The sequence below is a fragment of the Phaseolus vulgaris genome, chromosome 5 (assembly GCF_051622355.1).
Source record: "Phaseolus vulgaris cultivar YP4 chromosome 5, ASM5162235v1, whole genome shotgun sequence".
In the NCBI taxonomy this organism is placed as follows: domain Eukaryota; kingdom Viridiplantae; phylum Streptophyta; class Magnoliopsida; order Fabales; family Fabaceae; genus Phaseolus; species Phaseolus vulgaris.
The window spans coordinates 2,413,268-2,440,479 of record NC_143502.1 but is presented as its reverse complement, the minus strand read 5'-3'; the positions used below and the strand labels follow the sequence as shown (position 1 = coordinate 2,440,479).

At 32.1% G+C, this 27,212-nt stretch overlaps 5 protein-coding genes across 5 annotated transcripts; 3 read left to right on the top strand and 2 right to left on the bottom strand.

Annotated features, from left to right (window-relative positions):
• Positions 1-475: 475 nt before the first annotated feature.
• On the top strand, positions 476-3,223 carry LOC137834791 (protein LATERAL ROOT PRIMORDIUM 1). The gene is made up of 3 exons (XM_068642982.2): positions 476-1,465; positions 1,696-2,008; positions 2,989-3,223. The coding sequence occupies exons 1-3, from the start codon at positions 751-753 to the stop codon at positions 2,990-2,992; spliced, it is 1,032 nt and encodes a 343-aa protein (XP_068499083.2). The 5' UTR covers positions 476-750; the 3' UTR covers positions 2,993-3,223.
• Positions 3,224-4,569: 1,346 nt separating this feature from the next.
• Positions 4,570-8,857, bottom strand: LOC137834787 (phosphatidylinositol 4-phosphate 5-kinase 6). The gene is made up of 7 exons (XM_068642979.2): positions 7,704-8,857; positions 7,286-7,453; positions 6,763-6,928; positions 6,313-6,429; positions 6,031-6,224; positions 5,402-5,614; positions 4,570-5,088 (listed from the first exon to the last, which is right to left on the bottom strand). Exons 1-7 carry the CDS (start codon positions 8,813-8,815, stop codon positions 4,803-4,805), a joined length of 2,256 nt encoding a protein of 751 aa, XP_068499080.2. The 5' UTR covers positions 8,816-8,857; the 3' UTR covers positions 4,570-4,802.
• Positions 8,858-11,400: 2,543 nt separating this feature from the next.
• LOC137834790 (putative calcium-binding protein CML19) lies at positions 11,401-12,021 on the bottom strand. Its single transcript, XM_068642981.2, has one exon. It carries the CDS (start codon positions 11,864-11,866, stop codon positions 11,441-11,443), a length of 426 nt encoding a protein of 141 aa, XP_068499082.1. The 5' UTR covers positions 11,867-12,021; the 3' UTR covers positions 11,401-11,440.
• A 1,695-nt stretch (positions 12,022-13,716) lies between these two features.
• On the top strand, positions 13,717-14,512 carry LOC137834788 (putative calcium-binding protein CML19). The gene has a single exon (XM_068642980.2). It carries the CDS (start codon positions 13,888-13,890, stop codon positions 14,317-14,319), a length of 432 nt encoding a protein of 143 aa, XP_068499081.1. The 5' UTR covers positions 13,717-13,887; the 3' UTR covers positions 14,320-14,512.
• A 7,382-nt stretch (positions 14,513-21,894) lies between these two features.
• LOC137834786 (aspartyl protease AED3) lies at positions 21,895-26,880 on the top strand. The gene is made up of 3 exons (XM_068642978.2): positions 21,895-23,260; positions 25,025-25,499; positions 26,207-26,880. The coding sequence occupies exons 1-3, from the start codon at positions 22,793-22,795 to the stop codon at positions 26,572-26,574; spliced, it is 1,311 nt and encodes a 436-aa protein (XP_068499079.1). The 5' UTR covers positions 21,895-22,792; the 3' UTR covers positions 26,575-26,880.
• Positions 26,881-27,212: the final 332 nt, after the last annotated feature.

Sequence of the window (27,212 nt, the reverse complement as noted above, 5' to 3'; positions counted from 1 at the left end):
GACCCACTTAAATTAAGGTTGAAAATTGTTGTAGTATCTATTTGTGTGAAATTGATACAAGTGTTGTGACATTAGGTAAAAAAGAAGAAGGTAGTTTTAGGTGAAAATTGAAGAAGAAAGCACGAAATGAGTTTAGTTTGTGTTTGTGTTGTTTGAAAGTGGAAAGGGTAATTGGTGTGCAAGAAAACAGAGAAGGTCCCAAGTGTTCTCTAAAATTGAATTGAAAACAAAAAGGTGAAAGAGGAGATCTAATCCTTAACCTACACATGCGGGCACAAAAATTGCTTGGTTGCACAAAAGTTCAATAATAATTATTTCTCACCCTAAACCCTACCAATCCAAGAATCTCTAAGTGGACTTTCAGTGTCAGAACCTGTACCACTACCCAAAACAATCACCCTTTCTCAATGCCACTATCCAAAAATTCACAATATTTCTTTTATATACTGCCTTATTCCGTATTGTCACATATTTCAACTCATACTTAAATAATTAAGATTATATAATTACGTATAATTTGATAATTAGAAAAATGATAGTTTTATAACAATGCTTTTTTAAGATGAAAGCATTCGTAAAATTTGCATAAAAAGAATGGAAACTCAGGTTGTGTTCCAATTCACCCATATAATGAGATCTCCATATATGTTCATGAACAGGTAGGTGAATAAGATAAAAGGTCTTAGAACTTGTAACATACCCTTTTACCAAGAACAAGAATCTCAATCTCAGAGCTTGTGACTTGTTCCAATGAGCATGTTAGGCCTGAGAGACCTAGTTCTCATAGCTCAAACCCCTTCCCTGCACCAGCACCAGCACCACCACCACCACCAGCACCAAGGCCAACAACAACCCATCTCAGAGAACCAAACTCCCAACCTTCCTCTGCCTTCTTCAGCCGCTCTCAGTGTTGGCTTTGGCATTTTCCCTCTCCTCACTGCCACACCCTGTGTGCCACACCCCCACCAAACCAATGAGATTCAAGAGTGTGGCGGCGGCGGCGGCGGTGCCGCCACCACCACCAACTACTGGAACCTCAAGATGTGCCCAGAAGTGAATCCTCCGAAGAAGGGTGTGATGAACATGGATGATGATGAGGATGAAGACGATGAGAGACATCATCAGCATAAGGGAGTGATGGAGAGTGAGGAAAACGGGATTTATGGACCTGACTTCAGGGTGTGTCAAGATTGCGGCAACAGGGCCAAAAAAGATTGCATCTTTAGAAGATGCAGAACTTGCTGTAAGGGACGTGGATACGACTGCAACACTCACGTGAAGAGCACATGGATCCCCTCAATCCGCCGCCGGGAGCGGGACATGGTGGTGGCTTCCGCCGCTGGTGGTGGCAGTAAGAGGCCAAGAGCTATAGTGGGGTCATCCCAAAATGCCACTGCCACTTCTCACAGTTCCAACTCCAATGCCACAACACCCAAAAGCTTAGCAACAATCTCTTCTCACCAAGGTGCTTTCACTTTCACTTTCAGTTTCTCATTCTTTTTCATGTTCTTCACTAGTTGTTAATTTCTTCTATAGTTGTTTATTTTTTATACATTATTTGATGTCACAACACAACTTGAATGCTATAATTTTTGTGGTTTTTGGAACAAATTGGATGTGAGTTGTTGGTTTTATTTGATGTGATTGATGAATTGAAGTTTAAGATGAAATTGAGGCATTGTGTTGGAATTGCAGATGGGAGGTTGAAAGAGAGTTTACCAGGGCATGTTCGTGCACCTGCAGTGTTCAAGTGTCACAGAGTCTCTGCCATTGGGAATGGTGAAGATGAGTTTGCGTACTTGGCAACGGTGCAGATCAGTGGCCATGTGTTCAAGGGGTTTCTGTATGACCATGGAGTTGATGGCAAAATTGGAAATGCAGTTCCTTGTGTTTCGGAACTGCAACTGGGAAACAATTGCAGTGGTAAGAACAGAGAATGTTCTTCTGCAATTGGACTTCCAAATAACACTGCATACCCTGCTTCTGCCACCTCAACATTTCTCAACAGGTACCACTTTAATTCAAACTCAATGTTTCATAATTCTGCACCAGATTATGCTCATAATATCTATATTATAACTAAAAACAGTTTTTTTTTAAATAGATAGTTTTAAATTGATGTTTTTAAACTTGGAAATATGATAGATTTTCTTGAAAATCTTACACTGATACATCACATCTGAGTGGAAGTTACACAGAAAATGCCTGAAAATGCTTAGTTACACATTGGTACACTTTTTTTTTCCTTTTTATGTCTTTTACTTTGAGATAAAAAGGGAAAGATAAAATAAATAAAAAATTCATATGAATACCATTATTGAGAACAGAAGAAAAGGAGATAGAAATTTACACTGAAAGGGTAGAAGAAGACTTTGCAACTGGGTTACAATATTTCATCAGAAATATGCAAGTGAAACTTTGAGTGAGACATTTATTATTGGGTGAGATAAAGAAATTATAAAAATATATTAGATTTTATTTTATATCATAAAATTAACACTTCACAAATACTGTCTTACCCATGTAATATAAGTATATCGGATACATTATTTAAGAGAGTGTCCGACCTTCTTAACGATGAAAGAGAGAGGGAATTTTGGAAATGTGAGTTTGGAAAAAGAAAAGGAAAGTAGAAAAAAGCAGTTATGGTGCAGTTCTCAATGTCCATTATGTTATGTTGCATTTCCACGTTGCCATTTTTGTTGCATTTCCACCGCCGCATCAAAACTTCCATGCTTCACCACTTATATATATAATAATAATAATAATAATAATGTTTTTATTTCTTTTTCTTCGGATTTACTATTATACGCCTATTTATTTTTAAAAAGGAAATTAGTTAATGAAATATTTTAATCTAGCAAAAAGAAATTAGTGTTAACAAATGAAATCTTTGTGATACTTTTTCTTAATCTAGAATAATTATTCAAAGTACAATTTTATTAGTGAGTACTAACAACATTCAAACGTTCTTTATGGCAATAACAGGTGATGGATCAGTTTCATGAAAGGAAAGAAGTTGATTTTGCAAATTTTCTGGGAAAAACTGATCAAGTATGCTAAAGTGGTCTTAAAAATTGTGTAAATTTCTCTTCCAAAAGTGTTTATATTCATGAACAAAGCTTGAGGGCCACTGTTAAGTTTGGTGTAGCAGATTAGGGACATTGATGTTGAGGGATTTTATGTCCAATGGTTAATTCAAGTTAAGTTTTCTTTTTCTTCATTTTACTATCAAATATTTCAATTATTGTAAATTTTACTTATCAATTACATTTTTTACAGAATAATTAAGTGTCACATATAAATAAAATAAAATAACTAAAACAACAAAGTTTTGTCAATTTTTGAAAAGTAACATTGATATTGTAAAAATTGAAACTTTGATGTAAAATAAGTTTAAGTGGTGAAAATCATGAAAAGAGGAAAATTAAGTAATAACATTAACCATTAAGTCAAAATTTAAACGATCACTTAAAAAGTCACTTTTCACACTAGAAGAAAATCATGAAATAGAAATCAATTTGTAGAAACCAAAATAATTAGTTGCAATAATAATTAAATTAGAGATCATTTTAGAAATTAGAAAGAAATTTGGATTCTAAATTAGTTTCTATTATTTTCTATTATTGTTAAATAGTTTCTAAATTGGTATCTAATTAGCAACCAAGGTTTTTGCTACCAAAATTTAGAAACTAAATAATTGGTAGTTAAAACCTTTGTTGCTAATTAGATACCAATTTAGAAACTACTTAACAATAATAGAAACTAATTTAGAAACAATTTTTTTTTTTAGTTTCTAAAATGGTCTCTATTTTAGTTCCTATTGTAACTAATTATTTTGGTCTCTAAAAATTGGTTTCTATTTCATGATTTTCTTGTAGTGATTGTAGGAAAAAAATATGATTACTATTTTTTAGTATCTACAATTAAATGCATTCATTATAAAACTATTTTAAAAAACAATAAGTTCAATCATTTTGAAGATATTGATTTTAATTATGTTATATTGTTAAATTTTTAAATGAATTAATGTCATTAGAAGTTAAATTGAACAAATTCTCTTTGCACATTTGTATCTCCCTATACATTTTTATATATTTTTTTAATTCCAATAATATCATTTTGAATATGATGGAAAGTGTGATGTCTTATTTTTCATTTTTTAAGTGGTTGTGGTTTCCTCGGATGACTGGTAGTGGATGGTATGAACATCAGTTGTTGAAGTAAGTTTTCTAATGTTTTTACTTGTGGTGGTTGTATTTTTCATTCCCTTATTTTTTTTTATTTTTTGGAAAATCACAAAATTCAGAAAAAAAAATAGTCACGTGTAAAAATTGAGTACAAAATTAAAAATATTTTTACACTGGAAACATCGAATACAACTAATTTTTTCGTTAATCTTCGAAGTGTTGCGGCTGAAAGGAAGGTATAATGAAGATATAGAAGTGGAGGAAGAGTTTTGACTTAAATTTAAGCCTCTATTAGTGCAATAAAATTTGTCTATCATTATTATTTTTTTCCAAAAGCCTCATTTGTGGACCAAAAATGCATATAGAAAAGAATAATGTTGAATCTCGTGAACCATTTTTGCTGATTCATTTTTCAATAGGAAAAAAGGCATTGATTAACACTAAACAACATTTGATCTACACTACAGTATACATTTGTTGTCCATATACATAAAGTAAAACTAGGTATGAGTATCATTTGTGATTGTTAGAACTTTGTCATTTCCTTTGTAACTAACTATACATTGATGTGCACCTGATGCAAGATGAAGTTTTAGCATCAAAACCTCATCTTCAAGTGTCATCTACAAAAACTCTGAAGATGAAATCACGAAAGCGTTTTGAGTATTGCCTTGGATCAACAGCAGAGATTGAAGTTGGATCATACTGAAATGATTTGTAAGCATGTTCAAGCTTTTTACTGATATCATAGTCTTGCAATATGTCTATGATACCAAAAAAGATTATGATGTCATAAAACTCCCCAGTTGCTTCTCCAACCAGCTGAGGAGTCTCACTACTACTTTTTCTCACTGTCATTTCAGCCCTCGCTGGCATATTCACTCCTAATTGAATCCACCTGAAACATATAACACAATGTAAATAAAAAACCACTTAACTTTCTAGAAGTGCTTATGAAGAACTTTCTCCAAACAGGTCCACATGGTAAGACTAACATTTACACACTGATATAAGGGAAGATTAAAGGGGTGAAATGTATCCAAAAAATGTCTCACTGATCTTTGAGATAAATTGACTGCATCTTGAATTGGTAAAAAGTTCAGTGACTGAAAACTAATGCTTGGTCTAGTTGATTATGTGATTGTTTCAGGCAAAACTAAAGTTGCTAAAAGATTGAAACTTCTGCAAAGATGAAGTTATTGACTATATACCGGCTAGGATCTACAAAAAGGTTATCTACATCCACTCCAGAAAGACGGGGCATTCCATCTTCTAAGCCAGTTGGGGTGTAGCAACCAGCTGAACTGATACAACTAGGTGTAACAGCTCCAGCAGCTGTTGTTTCCTTGAAGTGAACACCCACCAACATACTGTAATCCATAATCCTCTCATGCTCAAGAAAGTCACAGTCCCTATCCACTTGCCTGCATAACAGCATATTGAGAAATATAACCAACTTCCAAATAGTCCATAACATCAATGTCAAGACACAGAAGCCACATTCTAGTTCATCAATCATATCATACAATATTGTAGAATGTAGACAATCATTAACCAGCTTATGCAACCTCATCACTGAATGTTTCATATCTGTTAGATTGCTGGTGTGAAGCTTGTATCTTTCAACTGAAGTTATAATTTACTTTATTGTCATAGCAGCTAATAAAACATGCTTTAATGAAACAAATACTAGCATAGGCAGTGTCCAATATGTTAGGACAATGTACTTGACACGCAAAAAAATTATTTTATTCTAAAAAATGTTTGTTTTTTACTATTAGAGTGTCAAAGAAACTTTATTCAACATGCTACACCAAGAAAAAAAGCAGGGAATTTTCACCTGCAGAATTCTTGGAACCAAGACTTCTGTAACCGGAATATAAAGTTTAGGTCAAGGTCCTTGAGTGTTGTTGTAGGCTCTATTTCTGATTCGGGTTTATCAGTAGTGCGACCAAAGGTTGAACCTTTTAGATCAAAGCATCTGTGGATGGCATACTGAGAACAGAATAGGTTTCCCATGATGACAAAGCGAACCTGAAATGGTTGGAAGTGTAATTAGTTAGTATTAAAAGCTTTTAATACCAAAACACAACTTATACACACCTCTGTACTAGTGTACTACCTTCTTCTGTGCAGTCCCTGTTAGTTTAACACAGTGGAGCCCAAAGAACTTGGTAACTAGAGTGTTCTCAAAAGCCCGAACATGTTTGTAATAAGCAGGAAGCATTCTCAGAAAAACCTGCAATCATGTAACAAACATAGGATTACACAATCACTCAGTGTATATATATAACCTTTATAGGGAAAACATTAATTGACAAGCATCATGCCAAAGTGGAGTAATACATAGTACACACATCTATGACAAACTTATAATTTTCTTGACATAGTAACTGTTGTTCTTTTGTATTGCATAGATCTACTGTACCACTGGACTTACAACTCATATTACGTGTGAAACTATTTGTTGGAGATCACACATCAACTAGAATAACAACATTTCACAGGTACAAATCTCATTTTATAAGCCGCTTTTAAAGTTCACTTTTTAACCAACTAAAAAGGAGCTCACTTTCACTTCAGCTTTCTTCATGGTCTTTATCATGTAACGATCATCGTTTGTCAAATAGAAAAAGCTTCCACTTTTCCCAGGGGACGAGAGCTCGCGAAGGGCATCATCACCACATATTGAAATCATGTAATCAGCTGGGTCAACTTTGAACAATTTTCTGAGAGCCCTAGAAATATAAATGCAATCAGAGTTTGAATATAATTATAGACTATTTGTTTATGCAAGATTAAGAAACAATTATAATAGCAACCATGAAATGAACATGGTATTTCCTGACCCCCTTTGTTCTTCCTAGAGAGATGTCAAAAAGGTTTTTCTTTCCAGTGGCACTTTCTAGAGAAATAAAACCCTTCCTCCGAGCATGTCAGTTACCTCTTTGTGCCTCAAAAGGAAGGTTATAAATTTTCAAGGGCACTCTCAACAAGTTAGCACATAGCAGATTCTGTTACAAAACATGGTTCACCTAATCAAGACCAAAGTTTGCTGAAATGAAAAACAAGATTACAAAGGCCATGGTGTCTACCTGAACACTACTGGGCAGTAGTCTTTCCATCTAAATTCACAAGTCGGGTGAGGTGGTGTGTGCTTGGATCCTTCCGGTGGAAATCTTGTCCATACTTTTTCTTTGGGATCAAAGGCAGAAGACTTCAAATCAAGCGATGGAGTTGGAGCAGGTCTTCCAACAGAATGTCTGTGCTATGGCACAAGAAGTTAACAATGGAGTAGCAAAAATTAGAAGGAAATTTTATTTGTTAAAATGCCATGTACATCATTACACCATTCTACCTAAGACATCATTTAACTCAACTAATGTTCACATTTTAGCAAATACATTTGTCATTGAAAGAAAAAAGAAGATAAAAATCTACTTTGTTAAATAGATGACAGAAGAAAAGGCTCAGCCACAGATATGAAAGTGAAAATAAAAATATGATCAGTACCTGATACCTAGTTGCAGATTCAACATAAGCTCATAATTCTTGTGCCCTTTGGATATGGTCACTCCTTGTCTCTTGGGATTCTTTACTCTTAACCTCGGCAAACTGCTTCGACTCGAAAGGCAATGGATATCCATGGCACTGAATCCAGATTTCCTACCTAAATCAAAACCATCATTCCCATCATTACAACTGTAACTACTCATCCTTCCATCCTCTGAAGTCCACCTTGGTCTCCCACTCCCATCAGTTCTCTTCTTAAGCAGTGGCCTATTATCCTCCTCTCCACCACACCCACTCAATGTCTTCTGTGAAGGGTAAATTGCCACATTCTCACAAGGAAAAATCTGGCAATCATTCAGCTCCACAGTGTACAGATTCTGAGGATCCCAATCCATAGGACTATCAGAAGAACTAGAAGGATAATAAGTCCCATTCTGCTCCTCAGGATCTTGACTCCAACCCCCAACATAGAAACTTCCATCACTCCACCTGAATGTGCCATTCCCCTTAGGCAACCCCTCCTCCCAACTCCCATCATACCTATTCCCATTGTCCCACATCATTGTCCCATTCCCACATAACACCCCTTTCTTCCACTGCCCAATGTACTGGTTCCCGTTATTCCACTGGTACCTTCCTTGCCCATTCTGCAACCCCTTCTTCCACTCCCCATCATAGAAATCTCCATTGGGGTAGCTCTCAGTCCCTTGTCCATGCTTCAAGTTCATCACCCAAGACCCCTTATATGTGTCCCCGGAAGAACCAATATAAGTGCCTTTCCCATTCATGTAACCACTCTTGAATTCACCCTCATAGGTTGCACCACTTGGCCAACTAAACCTCCCCTTTCCCATGGTGCTTCCTGTGATCCATTCACCAACATACATGCACCCATCTGTCCACAGGTATTTTCCTTGGCCATGGGGGAAACTGTCCAGCCATTGGCCAGTGTAGAAGTCACCATTGGGGAGAATCTTCTCAACCTGACACAAAGCTGACTCATCGTCATCCACATGGGCCACAGACATTTGTGTGAAGGTGCTGTTTGCCCTTTTCTTCGTACTCGATTTGCGAACTCTTGCTTCCCAGGCTTTGTTGATCTCTCTGCTCATTCTCTTTAAGGTATCCACTTTGATAAACCCTCGCCCCACACCCCCACCTTTATTCCCCTTCATCCATCAATGCCAACAACACAAATGCCCCTCAATCAACAACAACATCTTTAAAGAATGCAATGTGGCAGAAAACATTTCTGCACCAACCCCAGAACAGAATAACAGAATGGAAGGAATCATTGAAAAAAAAAACAAGACAGAAAAAAAGAAACTTTTGTGCTTTCGGCTCTGTATTATTTGTGTGATCGTGTAAAATGGGTTGTCTTCAGATTTTGAAAGAAACAACAATGTTGTTGCATTGACGAGGAAATCAAAAGAGTCATTGGAAGACTGGTTTTTTTTCTTACTTGCTTTTGTGCAATTTCTCTTTCTCTTTCTCTTTTTTTTTCTTCTTTTTTTCCTTGTTTTGTTTGATTTTTTGACTGTTGATTTGGAGTTTGACCAAAGGGATTCAACTCATGGTTCAGTGGGTTGCGATTAAGGCTCCGAAAGGTATTAGGGAACCGAACAATTAGAAGGAAGCAGAGGAATGGTGGTGGCAGATATGCCATTTTTGTTTGGTCCTAATTATAGTGTTTTTTTGTTTTGATCGCAGATATGTTTCTTGTCTTAAGCCGTTAGTTTGTTAGATTGAGAATGGCTATTGGTTTTGGAATTTGTGTGAGTTCTTCATCTTCAAGCCAACAACAACCCAGTCACATGCATCATCAATAAGTATTTCTCATTAATTGGGTGGCAAAGTGTAATGGGAAAATATTCATTAAAAAATAAATCATTAAATACCCCAAATTTAAGCAAATTCTTTTATTTATTAATTGTGTTATCAATATCATATAAACATAATATAAGTTTAACCACTTCAAATGTTACATTATATTATAATAACAATAAATAATAATATATTTTTATCTTCTTTAAAGTCTTTAATAATAAACATTAAAGTCTAACACAATCCAGAGAGACATTAGAGGAAACAAATCAGATGTTAGAATATAATTCGTACATAAAAAAATTGTGACTAAGACAAATAATTACAAACTTGTTGAAAAATATGTAAAAATTAATGGTTTGAACTAATTAAGGTGTTTCATTTAAGCATTAAAACATGGTAAGACTATCAACCTCTTAACTAATCGTTTGATAAAAATTAAATAAGACAAATCGATGAATGACTAGATGAGATGACAAACACTACTAGAGAATTATTAAATAAAAAACAATTTTAGAGACTACAAATAATTAGTTGTTATATTCACTAAATTAGAAATTGTTTTAGAGACTAAAAAAATTATTAGTTTTTATCATTGATAAATAGTTTCTAAATTGGTATCTAATTAGCTACCAAGGTTTTAACTACCAATTATTTAGAATCTAAATTTGGTATGAAATCCTAGAAGAACACATTAAATTGAAGGTGTTTCTATTTTCTTTGCAAGACAAAACAAAACGGGTTATACTACCTTCCACCAGGATTAGCCACAAGTTGGGAGAACTTGAAGAGAATGTTTCTGAAGAAATTTTTCCATGTGTTTAGAGTGACTATGATTCAGGAGGAGAAATGTGAGATAAGATACTTGGACATAGAGAAGTGTATGAGTACTGGAAAAGATTCAAAAGGCTTTATGCAAGTTGCCCACACCACCAAATTCATAAGCAATTGTTCGTCGAGTACTTTTATGAAGGACTAACAACAATGGACAGACAAATGATAAATGTTGTTAGTAGAGGAGCTTTGGTAGATAAGACTCCAACTACAATTAGATAATTATTTAAGAATATGGCTTCAAACAATAGAAATATTAGAAGGTATAAACCAATATATTTTGTTTGATCGCTCGAATGAGACTATTACTTGAATGATATTTTTTTATATTGTTTTTCATAATTTTTGTATCTATATGATAAGTTGTGTATAATTACTACAATTTATTTGTCTTTGTCTTCTTATAGAATATTGTGTTTCCTTTTTAAGCACGAGTTATATAAAAAATAGAATGTTTTCTTTTATTTAACTCGTTGTAAGCGTTTGAATTTTTTTTTTATCAATTCTTTCTCCTACTTAGATCTTTTATAGTTGTTCTTGAAATTATTAGACTTTTTGGGTAGAAAGTTTAAGTCTCGTGGGTGATATTTAAATGTTTAGCTCAATTTTAGTGGTGCATCTTATCTAATATAATTAATTTAAAAGGTAGGAGTTATCATGTTTACGAAATTTTGTTAATAATTTGCAATAAATCGATTGAACTATTAGATATTTTGTTTCAAGATTAACATTGTATGAATATAAATAAAATGTATTTTTTTTCAACACATCAATATTTAGTTATATTTATAATCAAAATTTTAAAAATAAGTAAATAGGTAATTTGGATCTTAACAATAAATAGATAGATTGTTTTTATAAAAGAAAAGGCACTAAATTTGTTGTGATTATCCATAACTTCCCACAATCCAATTAATTCAATCAAAAGTGCAATTTGATTGTGCTAATTTTCTACACGTTTAATGAATCCAACAAAAAAGATGAAGAATGAATTGAATAAACTAGAATCTAAAAACTAGTATGGTAGTGGACTAACAAAAAGATGAAGAATGAATTGAATAAAATAGAAGAGAGAAGAATCATTGGTTCATCATGAGTGTAAACTCATGAAAGTTGAGGAGGCCATCACCATTCAAATCAAAGTGGTGAATCATAGCTGTGCATTGGTGGATGGATTTGGATTCTCCTAACCTAGAAAGCATCATTTGCAAGCTTTTGGGAGTTATAAACCCTAACATTTCACAGTCATTGTACATCTCAAAAGCCTCTCCCAAATCCCTCAACTTCTCTTCTTCTCCTGCTGCTTCCATCACCTTCACCAAATCCTCCAAACTCAAAAACCCATCACCATCACAATCCAATTCCTCCATCAACAACTCAACTTCTTTCATCCCTAACTCACCACCCATCATCCCCAGCTTCTTCCTAAGCTCCCATGGAGAAATCTTGCCATCACCATCTTCATCAAAACACTTAAGAACACGCTCAAAATCTGTGTTAACCATCCTTTTTGTTGCTCTTCTCACTTGTTTGTTTTTCTCTTTCTCAAAAGTTCTCTTTGTATAGAGGATGAGAGAAAGAGAAAGAATCAATTCTGATTTTTCCAATACACTTGTATATATTTCCTGTGAAATGGTTATGCAGGAGATGATGTGATTATGGTAAGTGGGGGGTGATGTTTATATGTTGGATTGGGATCTGAAGACAGAAATAGGAAGGAGAAAGGAAAAGGGTTTAACGCGCCCAAAAAACAGCATCATAGGAGAATACGATGCCAAAGGAATAACGAATGCTTAACCAATTTAATAAGAAACGTGTTTCTTCCGCTTTATTACCGCACAAGTATATAAATACAAAACAAGGTCAAATACTAACCGTTTTTGAAAAATTCTATTTAGAATAACCAACAATAATTAATAATATTTATAATATACAATGTAAAACTAAAATAAATAAATAAAAACATTTTTATTAGGATTAAAATAAATAAATAAATACAATATCTTATTTATAGGACTTTAATAAAATAAAGCAAAACATATTGTAATTTTCATTTTATTTCAAAAACTCGGTGTTTGCTTACTTTGAGGAGTAATTACATTAGAAAGATTGTCATCAGTTTACGAGTTGTTTCTTCTTCATAAATATGAAGAAAATTATATATTTGACTTGTTTCTTCTTCATGAAAATATGAAGAAATTAATGTTTTGAAGTTGTATGTCTTTCAATTATTATAAATTTTACAATTTTGATAATAATGAAATGTCATTTGTTGATGAGAAAGTAATTTTATTTTTATGAGTTATTATTTTCACACATGTAAAACCGCATAGTTCATGTTAGGTTTTATTTTTTTTTAAACTTGACCAATTTCATAAGTGTTTTTAAGACAGTCTATCAACTTATTTTGTTAATTCTATTTTTAAAAATTAAAAAAAATGATATTGATAAACTGATTTACAAATATTTTTTAAGTAAAAGAAAAATTATTTCATATATTGTTATATATTATAAATTATAATAATAAAAATACTTAAAAGAACATGTCTAGTTAATTAATATTATGTAGTAGTAGAACTTTTAAGTGATTTTCAAATTTTGAGGGACTGAAAATAGAAAAACTTAAACCAAAACTCTTCGGAGAAAAACATATATTTAATGAAATTTGTCACGTAACCAGCAAATATTGCCGTCATACATTGTTGTCACAAGAAAAGCAAAACAAGAGTTTCAGAAAGACAACCAATTTTTGTAATTTTATTTTTGGACGGTTTGACACCGTATACAATAAAAATTCCCTTAATAACTCAATAAAATAATATTTTAATTATATTTACTTAAAAAATATTATTATATTATTATAAAAAAATTGTTATGTACATTACTTTTATGATTTTTTGACACGCATATATCTTACACTCCAATAAATATTAATATTTTAATTATTTATAATTTTTTTAATTTTAACATTTTACATTTTGATTATATTTTTATTAAAAAAATTAAATATTTTGAATTACAAATATTAATATTCTATCTTGAAATAAACTTTATTTTCTAAGTAACATCAGTGTAGAGAATTTTATATTCTACTAGTTAAAAATTATTTTAGACATGAATTTATTAGCAGATTTGATGACAAAATTGACTTTTTATTACACGTCTTTGAATAAATTGTATTAAGTATTAGGTAAGCATTGATTCCTCTCCTTCACAGCAATCTCGTGTAACGCTGTTTAGGGTTGGGCGCGTAAACCCTCTTTCCTTTCTCCTTCCTTCCCTTTCTATCTTCACCTTTCCATTGCTCTACCAATATATATAAATATCCCATTCTTACAACATCCTATACACCATTACCTCCACCATTTTTTTTAATATATTGCTTCGACACGTGTCTGCTTTGAAAATCGGTGTTCTTTCACGATTTTGTGATATCTTTATCATTATCTCCACCATCAAACACCTACATAATCACATAATCTTCTGCATAACCATTTCACAGGTGTTGTGTTGTGCCAATATATATATGAGGATGGTTAACACAGATTTTGAACGTGTTCTTAAGCATTTTGATGAAGATGGGGATGGGAAGATTTCCCCATGGGAGCTTAGGAAGAAGCTGGGGATGATGGGTGGTGAGTTAGGGTTGAAAGAAGTTGAGTTGTTGATGGAGGAATTGGATTGTGATGGTGATGGGTTTCTGAGTTTGGAGGATTTGGTGAAGGTGATGGAAGCAGCAGGAGAAGAAGAGAAGTTGAGGGATTTGGGAGAGGCTTTTGAGATGTACAATGACTGTGAAATGTTAGGGTTTATAACTCCCAAAAGCTTGCAAATGATGCTTTCTAGGTTAGGAGAATCCAAATCCATCCACCAATGCACAGCTATGATTCACCACTTTGATTTGAATGGTGATGGCCTCCTCAACTTTCATGAGTTTGCACTCATGATGAACCAATGATTCTTCTTTCTTCTATTTTATTCAATTTGTTCTTCATCTCTTTGTACATACTTTTTTAGACATTGGATTCATTGTTAAGACATTGATTTGTTGAGCTTCCTATGATGTTTCAGTTTCTCACACTTATCAGCTTTGTCCCATTTGTTGTCTTTGAACCCAAAGCTTCTGCACAATACATGGTAGTTGGTGTTTAGATGAGACTTACTGGTAAAATTGAAATAAATAGATGATACACAGTCTTATTATTAAGAGAAGAAAAACTTCTTGTGTTTTTTTAAGAATAAATTAAAAGGATAAGACAATTTAATTAAAAATAAATAAGAAAAATATAAAACAAATTATAATTTGGGAAAACTAAAACAAGTAACTAATGATCTACTACATGGTTTTGTAATCAAAGTTAAGAAGGGAAAATATTTCTTTGACACCATATACAACAAAAACACGTACACTTGACCCTATATTATAATATTTAAAATTAAAAAATAAATTCAATATGGTTAAAATATTGTTTTATTGGTTTGTGAAGTGTTTTTTTTTACTGTTTGTGTTGTTAACCTATCACCACCCTAACACAATATGTTAGTATATCGGTCGGGACCATATGATCGATTTGAAGTCTAGTATCTGGTCAAAACCGATCGATACCATTACACTCAATAAGAGGATATACAAGACTAATCAAAGATCAAACATTAAGTAGTACATTTTTAATCATAGATTAAACCCCTAATCAATGTCACTAATAAAGGGCTCACGATAATTATATAAATAAACACAAATTTTAAGAATCAAGCATGTCATAATCTAGTACTAAATACATTGAGTGTCGTGTGCTGAAATTTTACTTGAGCGTCAGAATGCCTTTTACATATACCATCCGAACTCGAAGTTCAAAAACATTTAGTTCATGATAGATTATCAACTGATTTGTAATTGGTGAGATTAACATTTAGATTTTGAAATAAAATAAAAAAGGGTAATTGAATGTCCAGGTCTTTAAAGAGATAATCTTACATGAAGGTAAAATCTACCTTTTGTCCATGTTTGATCTTAGAGGAATATGCACTAACTTCCCAATAAGGTTACTCAAAACCTAAAACAGTTATTTTAGCAAACTTGTCTTTTTCTTTTCCTAATTAGTTTCATTTTATATTATTAAATTTATAAATTGACAAATGGATTAGGTTTATTTTCATTCCTAATCACAAGTATAGCTCACGTCAAACAAAATGGAAAAAATAATTAATTGTGAACACCATGCAAGTTAGACCTTGAATATTGATTCCAAAGGATCACTATTCTTTCATTGTTAGTTTGTTAATTCAAACATAATTCATAACCATGCAATTCAAAAGATCTTATTCCCTTTTATCACTTATTAGTTTCAATTCACTTATTTTAGAATAAAATGCTTATTAGGATCAGATTTGTTCACTCTTGAACAATCATTATTTCAATTACCAATCCATAGATTCAGAGGAACACCCAAAAACTCAATTTCCCTGTTTTCAGGCATCACCAAAATATAACTGAATCATCCTATAGTGTTCTAAAACTAAAAGGCCAGATTCTTCCTACACCCAATATTTTTAAACCTGCACCAAACACAATTTTAAAATTTTGAAAATACCTTTATTTCTGGAAATAAAAATCCGTAAACAAAATCAAAAGCTCATTCTAGATAAGGAAATCCACAATATGAAAAATTCGTTCTGGAAAAAAAATCCGGAAACATATTCCAGAAAAGGAGGTCTGACATGTATTTTTATATGTACCCATTTCTTAAGGGCATTTTCGTCTTTTCAAGTAGAATTGGGTACAATGATATGGTGCAGGAAGCAATTGCCTTCTAAAATGGACACAAGTTGGGCCAAAGTGTTTCTAAAGCCCAATCAGCTTGAGCCTAAAACATGTTTCTTCCTTCACCTCTATAACTTCTCCTGGCACCACACGTAGGTTAGACGAAAAGCTTTTGTCCTTAAAAAAATACATTTCGTATTTTAAAATTTATTTTTTCTATTTATATTTCTTGGATTCTACAATTCACATTTTTAAAAAAAATAATTATATTATGATCTGAAAATATTTTTAGATTCTATAATCTAATCTAGAAGGTAAAAATTTCTTCTAAATTCTATAATCCAGTGTTTTCTGAATCACTCATTCAGAAATAAAATATATCAATAAAATAAAGGATATTTTTATATTTGAAAAATTATAGAATGCCACAAAAAGTTTTCAAAGTGCCTAAAGAAACAGTAAAAAGAATCTCCAGCTGCACCATTAGATGCTTCAGTTTAATAAGTCACCTATGAATAGTAATGGTAAAAACACATACGGGTTTAATTGAATAAACTTTTTCCCAAAAATTTAGGATAGAAAAAATAAAATAAAACAAATTTTACAAATTAAGATTAATTTATACATAAACTTTGTCAAAACCATTTCCTATGATTTTTTTTCTAAATTCTGGTTTTTAATTTACATATAAATTAATTTTTATTTATATAAATTTTTATTTTATAGTTTTAAAAATTCCTTTTAAGTAAGTTTTTTCCAAACTAATATATATTTATTTAAATATACTTCTCCTTAAATTCATAAAAGAGAAAAATAAAAAAACTAAATGATTTTTTTATAAGGTAAAACTAGTTTATATATAACTTAAAAATAAGAATTTAGATATATATGTTATTTTCTTATAGATAATGTATGCTATATTATAAATCCTAATTTTGGTTTATAAAAAAAATTGAGTATTGATGATGTGTGAGATTGATTATGATGTGATGAGTAGAGTTTGGTACTTGTGCGGCACGCTTCCACATTGCTTGTGATTTGGTAAACAAATAAGGGTGCCCCTCATCTACATGGTGCCAATTTTTTATATTTAATGTCTTGAAACCTTTTTCTTTTTCTTTTTTTTTCATTTTTTAGTTGTTTTGTTTATAAAAAATAATTATGTTCCTGAAAATTAATATAATTGTATCTTTTAATATATATATATATATATATATATCTATATATTCAATAATTTGTGTTTTAAAAATTATTTTTAAAATAAACTATAATATTATGATATATTAATTATTAATTAACAAAATCTCGACACTTAAGATAAAAAGAAAGCATCTAACTCAATTAGTTTAACAAATGTTATCACATTCTCTTTCAAATTAACTATATAACTTTCAAATTATGTCGATTATAATATTCTCTCATATCTTAAGATATTATGGAAAATACTTTTTCATAATTTTTAACTGTTTTAGGAATTGTGTATTTTGACTACTAGATATTTAATAAATCGAACTCCATCACCTATTTTGTGTAGGAAGACATCATATGAAGTCTTATATGGTACGATGCCTCAACTTGGACATTTGTGTGTTTGGATGTTTATGTTATGTGCATAAATGAATAAAGGGGATAAATTTTCTAGTTGCAACCATAAATGTGTTTTCTTGATTATTTTTATTGAAAAAAACGTGACGAGTTTATGATCTTGAATCTAAAGTATACTTAATTTTAAGAGATGTTTGGTTATATGGGAATTTTTTTCCTTATCTTACTAATGATCAACAAAACCCACTTTATGAGCACATTAATTCTACATTATGTTCTACAACAAGTGTATATGAGAATCAAGAACAAAGCAATGCTCCAAAGTCACATGCAAAAAAAATATTGTTCCTCATGTTGGCAATGAGATCAATAAGACAAGTGGCACAAATGAAAATCTGTAAGAAAAATCATCAACCTTTGACTCTCGTATGCCCATTTTCTTAACATAGCAACAAGACATGACAATAACCATGAAAATATACATGAAATGTTGTAAATGAGGAATCTCTAGGTCATGACAGATGCACTAAGATACCTACCACTCATCTAAAAGATTTTGTAGTCAACATTATATGCAAATTACACCTCTCAAAAAGTTCATATTGCTCATCACAATTCTTAGGTACACCTTATCCTATAGCTCATTATGTAAACTAGAATATTTTTTTTGCACAATATAGGCATATCTTGGTAGCCATTACTACAATAATTGAACCTTAAACATTCGTTGAGGCTAATATCATACTTAAAATCAAGTATGTTGTCTTCAAAAGTCTCTATAAGGTTTAAAACAACGTCCTAGATGTTGGTTTGCTAAATTGATCAAAATCTTGGAACAATATGGATTCAAGCAATCTCTTTCTGATTATTCCTTTTTTACTCTATAACAATTCATTACAACTCAATGTCCTAGTCTATAGTGGTGAAATGATTATTTCAGGAAATGTCATACTTGTCTTTAAACAATACTTATGCACCTACTTTCGCATGAAGGATCTTGGTCTTTTGAACTATTTTTGGACATTAAAGTAGCTTGAAACTCTTTCTCAAAAAAAATATATTCTTAACATCATTTATGAAGTTGACATGCTTGGAGTTAAACCTTTTTTTTTTATCTCTATCTAAATCATCTTCTTCCATTGGCTAATGGACCGTCACTCTCCAACCCAAAATGTTATCCTCAACTAGTGATACATTTGATTTATTTATCTTTTCCTATTTTGTGCACGTGCTTGCACAATTCATACAAAATCCACATCAAGAACATTAACAAGTAGTTCTTTGTGTTAGTTGTTATTTGAAGGGTAATCTAGGCCAAGAAATTTCGTTTCATGCTAATTGTAATATTCTTCTATGACTGGTGTGACTGATTGGGCAAGTTGTCCTTTAACTAGACGCTCACTTACAACCTAGTTTGTACTTCTTGGTAATTCCCTCATCTTTTGGAAAACCAAGAAAAACGACATTGTCTCTCGCTCTTCTGTTGAAGCTGAGTATCTATCCATGACTATCACAATTTGTGAACTAAAATGGCTAAAAGCTAGACTCTTGTCTCTAAGAGTTGATTGTTGGCATCCTATGAAACTCCAATGCAATAGCCAAACAACTATTCATATTATTGCTAATCTTGTCTTTCATGAATAGATTAAACACATTGAATTTGATTGTCATTTTTATACAAAATGAATTTCTCATAAGCAACATTACTACTAAATATGTGTCCACTCATGTTCAACATGATATAATATTCTTTCATATCTTCTAATATTATGAGAATATTTTTCTGTCATATGTTTTAATATAATTGTGTAATTAATTACAAATTAAGATAGTGATATTTAGAAGGGGCATAAAGATAATAAAATGTTCTTTGGTGTATATATTTATACTAATTTTCTCAATCAACACATGTTAATTAATCTCTTATCTATTCTTATTACAAACTCTCAAGTCCTAACTACCAATAAATTAGAACCTTACATTTCCTATTTACCCTTGTTAAACCCCTCAAGCTTTTCACTTTAAAATATTAACAAGACTCACAAGAAATTCTTTACCGAGAAAAACTAAAATGCTTTTTCTATTTTCTATTTTTGGAGGGAGGGCTACTATGACATGCCTGTTTATTTTTAGCCTTAAAATATTTACACTTTGTACAAATAAAAAAGTAGGGAGGTAAAGAAGTAACAGGAAAAAAGTAAAATAGATAGAAATAAAGAAAATATAATAAAAAATGGGTTATTTAATTGGAAAAAGAAAAGATTTTCTTTGTATTTATTTATGTAAGCATTGGATTACTAATATTTTTTTTATATAAGTAGTGAATTTTTTTACAATTTTGGTGATACCCTTTTAATAATTCATACTAATACCATAAATACATTCTGTAATTTTTTTCTAATAATTCAAAAAATTAATAATAACTCTTTTACTCTTTTTTTTGATATAAGAGTATTTAATACTTTAATGTTATTGAAAATGGTTTATTTAATACTTTCCCTGTTTCATGAGTGACAATTTTGTTTCCCTTTAACTAGTCCCACCAAAGATAATAATTTTCTAAAGGTATTTAATTTCCATAAAAATCTAAAAAATTGCAACTTTCCCATTCCCATTAGTGAAAGTTTCTTTTTCTTAAGCCCCACCAAAAATAATTCTGTCATTCCTATTTTTCTTTGAAATAAATAATATAAATATAAATTTAATATTTTCATTTTATATAAATATAAACCTTGTTACTCTTTCCTACCATGAGATACTTTGTTATAAGATTTGACTATATGCATATGCATTTCCACATAAAGGTCATGGAATCACTTACAATAATTGCAGATGATTTATTCTCCAAGATTAAGAGAGACTTATGTTCAAACTCTTTCAATTTTCTTTTTCTGGTTAATGACTTCTTTAGTGTATCATGTACTAATTAAAGCTTAGGAAGAAAAAGTAGCATTTAACAGTGCCTTTGTGCTCACAGGTTAACCAGTAATAGGATTAAAAGGGCCTTTTTTTTCAAAGGTTATGATTGCACCTACTTTTAGCCCCAGAGAAAAGGAAGTTGATTAATTTGGTCTAAGTTAAAACTGCACTTTTATCCAAGACAGTCAAAATTCATGAAGTTTGGTAACCAGTGAAGTAATTTGTTGTCTTGTGAAATTGTTGTAGTTTATTGTTGAATTCAAATTCTGTCATTTTGGATGGCATGGATTCAAACTAAAAGTGTAATATATACTGAAGATATTGGTTTTTCTGAATGAGGTAAACCAGGATGCACATGACTATATCTCAAACTTTTCTCAAGTGCCAAGCACAGTGATGAACTCACATGTGACACTGCCAATGGCATAGATTCCCTTGGTCCTGATGTCTATTAACTTGTATAATAGAACAATGTCCCCAAGGTGGTTCCTTCAAAGCTGAGCTTGATGGCACTAGGGTCTTTATCAAGGGATTTGAAAGTGAAGTGAAGAAAATGACCATAAATCTCTTCCACAAATTAAATGTTCCATGTTCTTAAACTTCACTGATCAGATCAAGATCACACTACAAATATTTAATCTTTATTGCTTATGAAACAACCATGTCAGTTGTCCACTTAGTGGGTGTCTGTATGTGGTTATGAGTGTAACCTCTCACAATTTTCATTCATGGTACCGACAGAGCAAATCAATTTTTTGGTATGATTAACTCCCATTTTCTGGGGGTCCTACACGGCAAATAATAGTGCAGCTTTATATTTAAATAACTATAACTTTTCTCAATCAGCACTAAGCAATGATAATTAAGAATCTCTTACACTTTTCTTGAACAAATCAGCTTCTGGGGTCTAATCATTTTGGCACTACTTCATCAGATTTGATTCATTTTACCTGCATGGACCTAGTTTTCACTTAGCTTTTCTTTTGTTTAAACAAATACCATAATGCATATATGACTCCATTAATATATATAGTATATTCCTGCACATACTACAGAATATGTCAGTTGGGATGGGAACAACTTTGTTCACAATAAAAGACTGAAGTTTATAGCACAGACAGTGAAATTGACCTTGTAAGATTTCATTCTACATAGCTGGAACAATTTGGTGAAGAGGGAAACCTATTGTAAAGGTTCCAAGCTGAATGTATGAATTTCTTGGAGTATAATGATTTGTAATAATGATGCAGCATAGCAAATATAATGCCTGGCTATAACTGTGTGGTGGAGTCAAGGAATAAGATAAGAAAAAAAATGCAACACCACCCGTGAAAAGGTAAATCCAACTATGGAAGAAAAGGGACAAGAATTCAGCTGAAATCACGGTTTCTGGTTTGGTGCTATGCTTGCTTTGTCTCTTTTGCAAGAAAATTAATTACCTGATCTATGTAGTTTCTTCCAAGTCTTCAAAGCAATTCTCTTGCAGTTAAAATTTGAGGAGAAATCAATAATGGATATTCTGAAAAAGTGTTCCAAGTCCAATCTATATATAGTGCATTATGGTACTTCCACGCCCCCACATTTGCACCATCCTTTCTTGCCTTAACAACCAAAGAACACTTCACTTTGGTTTGTGAAAGAGAACACTTTATCTCAACCCATAACTTTTCAATTATGCTTGGCTTTGCTAGTTTTACATTCTAGAACAGTAGCATCCCTGCAAAATCACACTATTATTAACCATTTATCTGTCATAGCTACTTGATTTGTCCCAAATCCATGAACCCAAATAATTCTGCATCATTGCAAACTGTTCTAACCAAAAAAAAACTTCATATCTAGATCCAACCTACCCTTTATAAGTGAGTTGTTAAAAAAGTTTGTTTAGTTGAAAAATTTGGAGTATATAGTGGAAGGTGTAATTTCCAAATTGAAATTGTGACAGAGGAAATAGCAGAGTAGGCTACAGAAGCAAATGGAGTACAGACTGTTACCTCCCACTTACTTCTAAATAACTCTACTTGTCACCCCCACAATCTTAATACCACTAAGTGTAGTGACCCATACCCCTTCCTCACTACAAACCCCAAAAAAATCTCTTTTTCCCTAAAAATACTAAAAAATAAAAAGTTCATTTTTTTTTTCATTTTTACTATATAAAGGACTCAAATGAAAGCACCAAAACCACACCAGCAAATCAATAGCCATGAAAACAACACTCTCACTCTCTCCTTTATTCCTGTTCCTACTCTTCTCCCTAGTCCAAGGGCTGAACCCCAAATGTGACACCCAAGACCATGGCTCAACCCTGCAAGTTTTCCATGTATTCAGCCCTTGTTCCCCATTTAGGCCATCAAAGGCACTTTCATGGGAAGAGAGTGTCCTACAACTGCAGGCCAAGGACCAATCCAGGATGCAGTTTCTGGCTAGCTTGGTGGCTGGGAGGTCAGTTGTTCCCATTGCCTCTGGCAGACAGATTATTCAGAGCCCAACTTACATTGTAAGAGCCAAAATAGGTACCCCACCACAAACCTTGCTCTTGGCCATGGATACTAGCAATGATGCTGCTTGGATTCCTTGCACTGCCTGTGAGGGCTGCACATCAACCTTGTTTGCTCCTGAAAAGTCCACCACATTCAAGAATGTTAGCTGTGGTGCTCCTGAATGCAAACAGGTTAGCCACATTTCTGAATCTTATCATTTTTTTCTTTACTAAACTACACTGACATTTACAAAGTCTTTTAGATTCTGCATGATTTTGTTATTTTGCTTTTCTAAAACTCCATAGCTATATTGCTTATAAAATCATGACAGTCTAATGTTTTTTATATAATAATCCAAAGGGTTAATGCAAGTGTAAATAACACACAAAGGCATAAACCAGTTTAATAGGTTAAAGTTGCTATTCCTATTTAAAATGTAGCATTCATGCTAGAACTATCAGATGCAACCAGAAGAGAAAAGACAAACACAACATGCCAAGATCTAAATCCATTTTACATTATTTTTCTTGTGATGACTGAATAGCTTCTAACTATTGGTATTAGTTATTTGTTTCACTGTTCTTCCATCAACTTAAAATATAATAGAAAAGAAAATGTTGAAGAGATGTTCAAAAAAACAGAAACAGAGTTTAGAAATCATTAAAAACTTAGAAAGAATCAAAGAAGACACTCACTTTATTAAAATTGTTTATTAATTATTATTACTTATCACATCATGTAATGTTTATATTTTTCTTAATCTTTCTGTCACTTTGTGTCTTAGTGGTGTCCCATACATTTTTTTTTCCTAAGAAACATGTGACTTCTTTTCCCACCAGAATAGAGTACAGCACATAGAAAATTGTGATAATCGATAAAAACATTATAGTTTGGAGGGCCAAGATTGATTTTTTGTGATTAGTCTTTTTCATTTTCTTGAATTGGAAGGAGAAAGAGAGTCCAATGATTCTCTTAGTTATCATCATCACATAGAAACATGCATTCCCTTGTCCCTTAGCTTGTGGGGTTGACTTACTGTGCCTTTTTTCCATCCAAAAATTCCAATTTTTTTGAAAACTATGTGCAATTCTGCAGTCTTTGCCACCCTGACAAGGATGGAAGGGTTCACGAGACTTGTTTTTTTATGCTAAACCAACCTCTTTCTAAGGCTCTTTTCTGTCTTTCAAATTGTACCTTCTTATGGTGTTAATTGTTTAGTAATATCTTGGTTTGATGCTGTACTGTTTTTAAATAATTAAAAAATCTTAGTGCAAAATATAAGGAATGTAAGTAAGATTTGATCCTTGAACTTTGTATATCTTGATCAGATGATGTATTATTTTAAATAATTAAAACAATTTAGTGTAAAATATAAGGGATGTAACCTGTATTGCACAGACACTCATCTATATATTATATAATTATGAATTATATAAATTGACAATAAAGATTTATGTGCACAAATAAGTTCTAGATTATGTTTTAGAGTAGAAAGATATTTTTCATGAATGCTTCACAATGATTTGTTTCTTATTTTTATAATTATAATATCAATTTATACAATAAAGTTTGAATTTTGAAAAAAAATATTTTTCCTTTTTAAAATTGTGTTAGAACCTATTAGAATTGTCAGAAATTTAACAAATACTTTTTGAATTGGACACTTCACGAATACGTGTCCTACAGGTGTCATACAAGTGTCGGTGTCCAATACGAGTATCAGACACCGACACGTCATTTAAGAGGATTGTCCGAGCTTCATAGAATGTATTTGATGTTTGAACTTTGTATATGAAAAAAAAACTCACTAAGGTCATTTTCATTGTTGTAAAGAATAAATAAATTTTTATTTTTACGATCCCAAGTTTTAAATTTTATAAATCTAAATTATAATAAACATTCTTTTTTATTAAAAAAATAAACTTTAATCATAATTCAATTTTATAAATTTTCAGGTGCCTAACCCTAGTTGTGGAAGCAGCTCCTGCAGCTTCAACTTGACTTATGGTGGCTCCACCATTGGTGCTAACCTGGTTCAAGACACGGTTACTCTTGCCACTGACCCTATTCCAGCCTACACCTTCGGCTGTGTTGCAAAGACCACTGGGCCCAGTACACCACCACAGGGGCTGTTGGGCTTGGGCCGAGGCCCATTATCCTTGCTCTCTCAGACCCAGAACCTCTATCAGTCCACTTTCTCTTACTGCTTGCCCAGCTTCAAATCACTCAACTTTTCTGGGTCACTCAGACTTGGGCCTGTGGCCCAGCCCATTAGGATCAAGTACACCCCTCTTCTCAAGAATCCTAGAAGATCTTCACTCTATTATGTCAACTTGGTTGCAATTAGGGTTGGCCGGAGAGTTGTCGATATTCCTCCGGAGGCCTTGGGGTTCAATCCGGCCACCGGAGCCGGCACCATCTTTGATTCCGGTAATGCCTTCTCTCATTCAACCAAAATGAAATAATACAAAACATACTTTAAATACAACATAGTGTTTACTTTTAAGTAACATGAAGTTTGAAGATGGTCATGTTTTTTTTACCAAAGTAAACTCATTTTCACTTTAAAATTTTTGTTAAATCTGATTTTTGTTTCTCACAAAAAAATTGAATATAGTCCTTTAGCTTAGAAAATATATTTTTAGTTCATAAATACTAAAATGTTTTTTTTTTCAAATCAATTTTAGTTTAGTTTCTAAATGATAAATTTAAAAGATTAGATGTTTTTCTAAACATCGAGAAGCTAAAGTAGTTTTATTTTCAGATATGAGAAACTAAAATAAGATTCATTCTAAATTTTAAAGATTAAAAACATAATTAAACATTAAAAATATCATGATGTTTGTGAAAAAGGAAACTAATTAATAAAGGAAACAATAAATAAAAAGTCTTTCAAAAATGAATAATATTTTTTTGAAAAACAATTTAGTGATGGAAAAAGCATATAAGATGATTATAACTCGCATCACTTGTTGTAATTTCTAGTTGAAAAATTATAATTTGAGAAATGCGATGAGTTTAAAAATAAATTTATAATAAATTTGAAAATAAATTATATAAAATAATAATATTGGAAGTTGTAATGTAGTTGTATAAAAAATATAGGTTGTGATAAACGTTATCCTTTGTTGTTGCAGGCACGGTGTTCACTCGGCTAGTTGCGCCGGCATATGTGGCGGTCCGGGATGAATTCCGGCGACGAGTAGGGGGAAAGGCGAACCTAACGGTGACATCCCTAGGAGGGTTTGATACATGCTACACAGTGCCAATAGTTGCACCGACCATAACCTTCATCTTCTCAGGCATGAATGTAACCCTGCCACAGGACAACATTCTGATACACAGTTCTGCGGGAAGCACGACATGCTTGGCCATGGCTTCAGCTCCTGATAACGTTAACTCAGTGCTGAACGTCATAGCCAACATGCAACAACAAAACCACCGTGTGCTCTTCGACGTCCCCAACTCAAGGCTTGGTGTTGCTCGTGAACTTTGCACCAAATAAAAACAACCTATTTTTATTTCATCGTCTCACTTTGCAAAGTCTTTTGGGTGATCATGCTATTTCTTCTACGAAGTTTGGTTCTAGAGTATGCTAATAAGGCTTGCATTGCTAGCTATCTAACTTTATAGTGCAAGATTTTGAGCTACTAATATATATATGTTTATGTCTATGGAATTGAATTTGTGCTTAAAAGTTTGTTGCTATTTGTTATAGCTATTTCATGGTGTATGTCACGGGTTTATATATTGTAGTTCTTTTGTCCTTTTTATTCAAGTTCATTGAATTTATGAGATTTCAATTTCAATATTTTCGTATGTAAGGAGAATAGCTAATATGTATCTATCACTAGACTATAATGAAAGAGAATGCAAGAACAACAAAAGGTAAAACAAAAACAAAAAATGAATGCATAATCAGACAAAATATTTACTTGTTCAATTGAAATCCAGTGTACCACGAACGAAAATTTACTAAAAAATTAGTAAGAAAGAAAATGAGATTTCAACATAAAGTCTAGTTCACTAGGAAACTCTCAACTAAGTTGAAGATAATCGTTGACTACAAAGTTTTATTTATACAAATAAAACTATCTAACTAACTTTCGAAAAGATGCTTTAAACAATTGTAAAGTTAAGTGC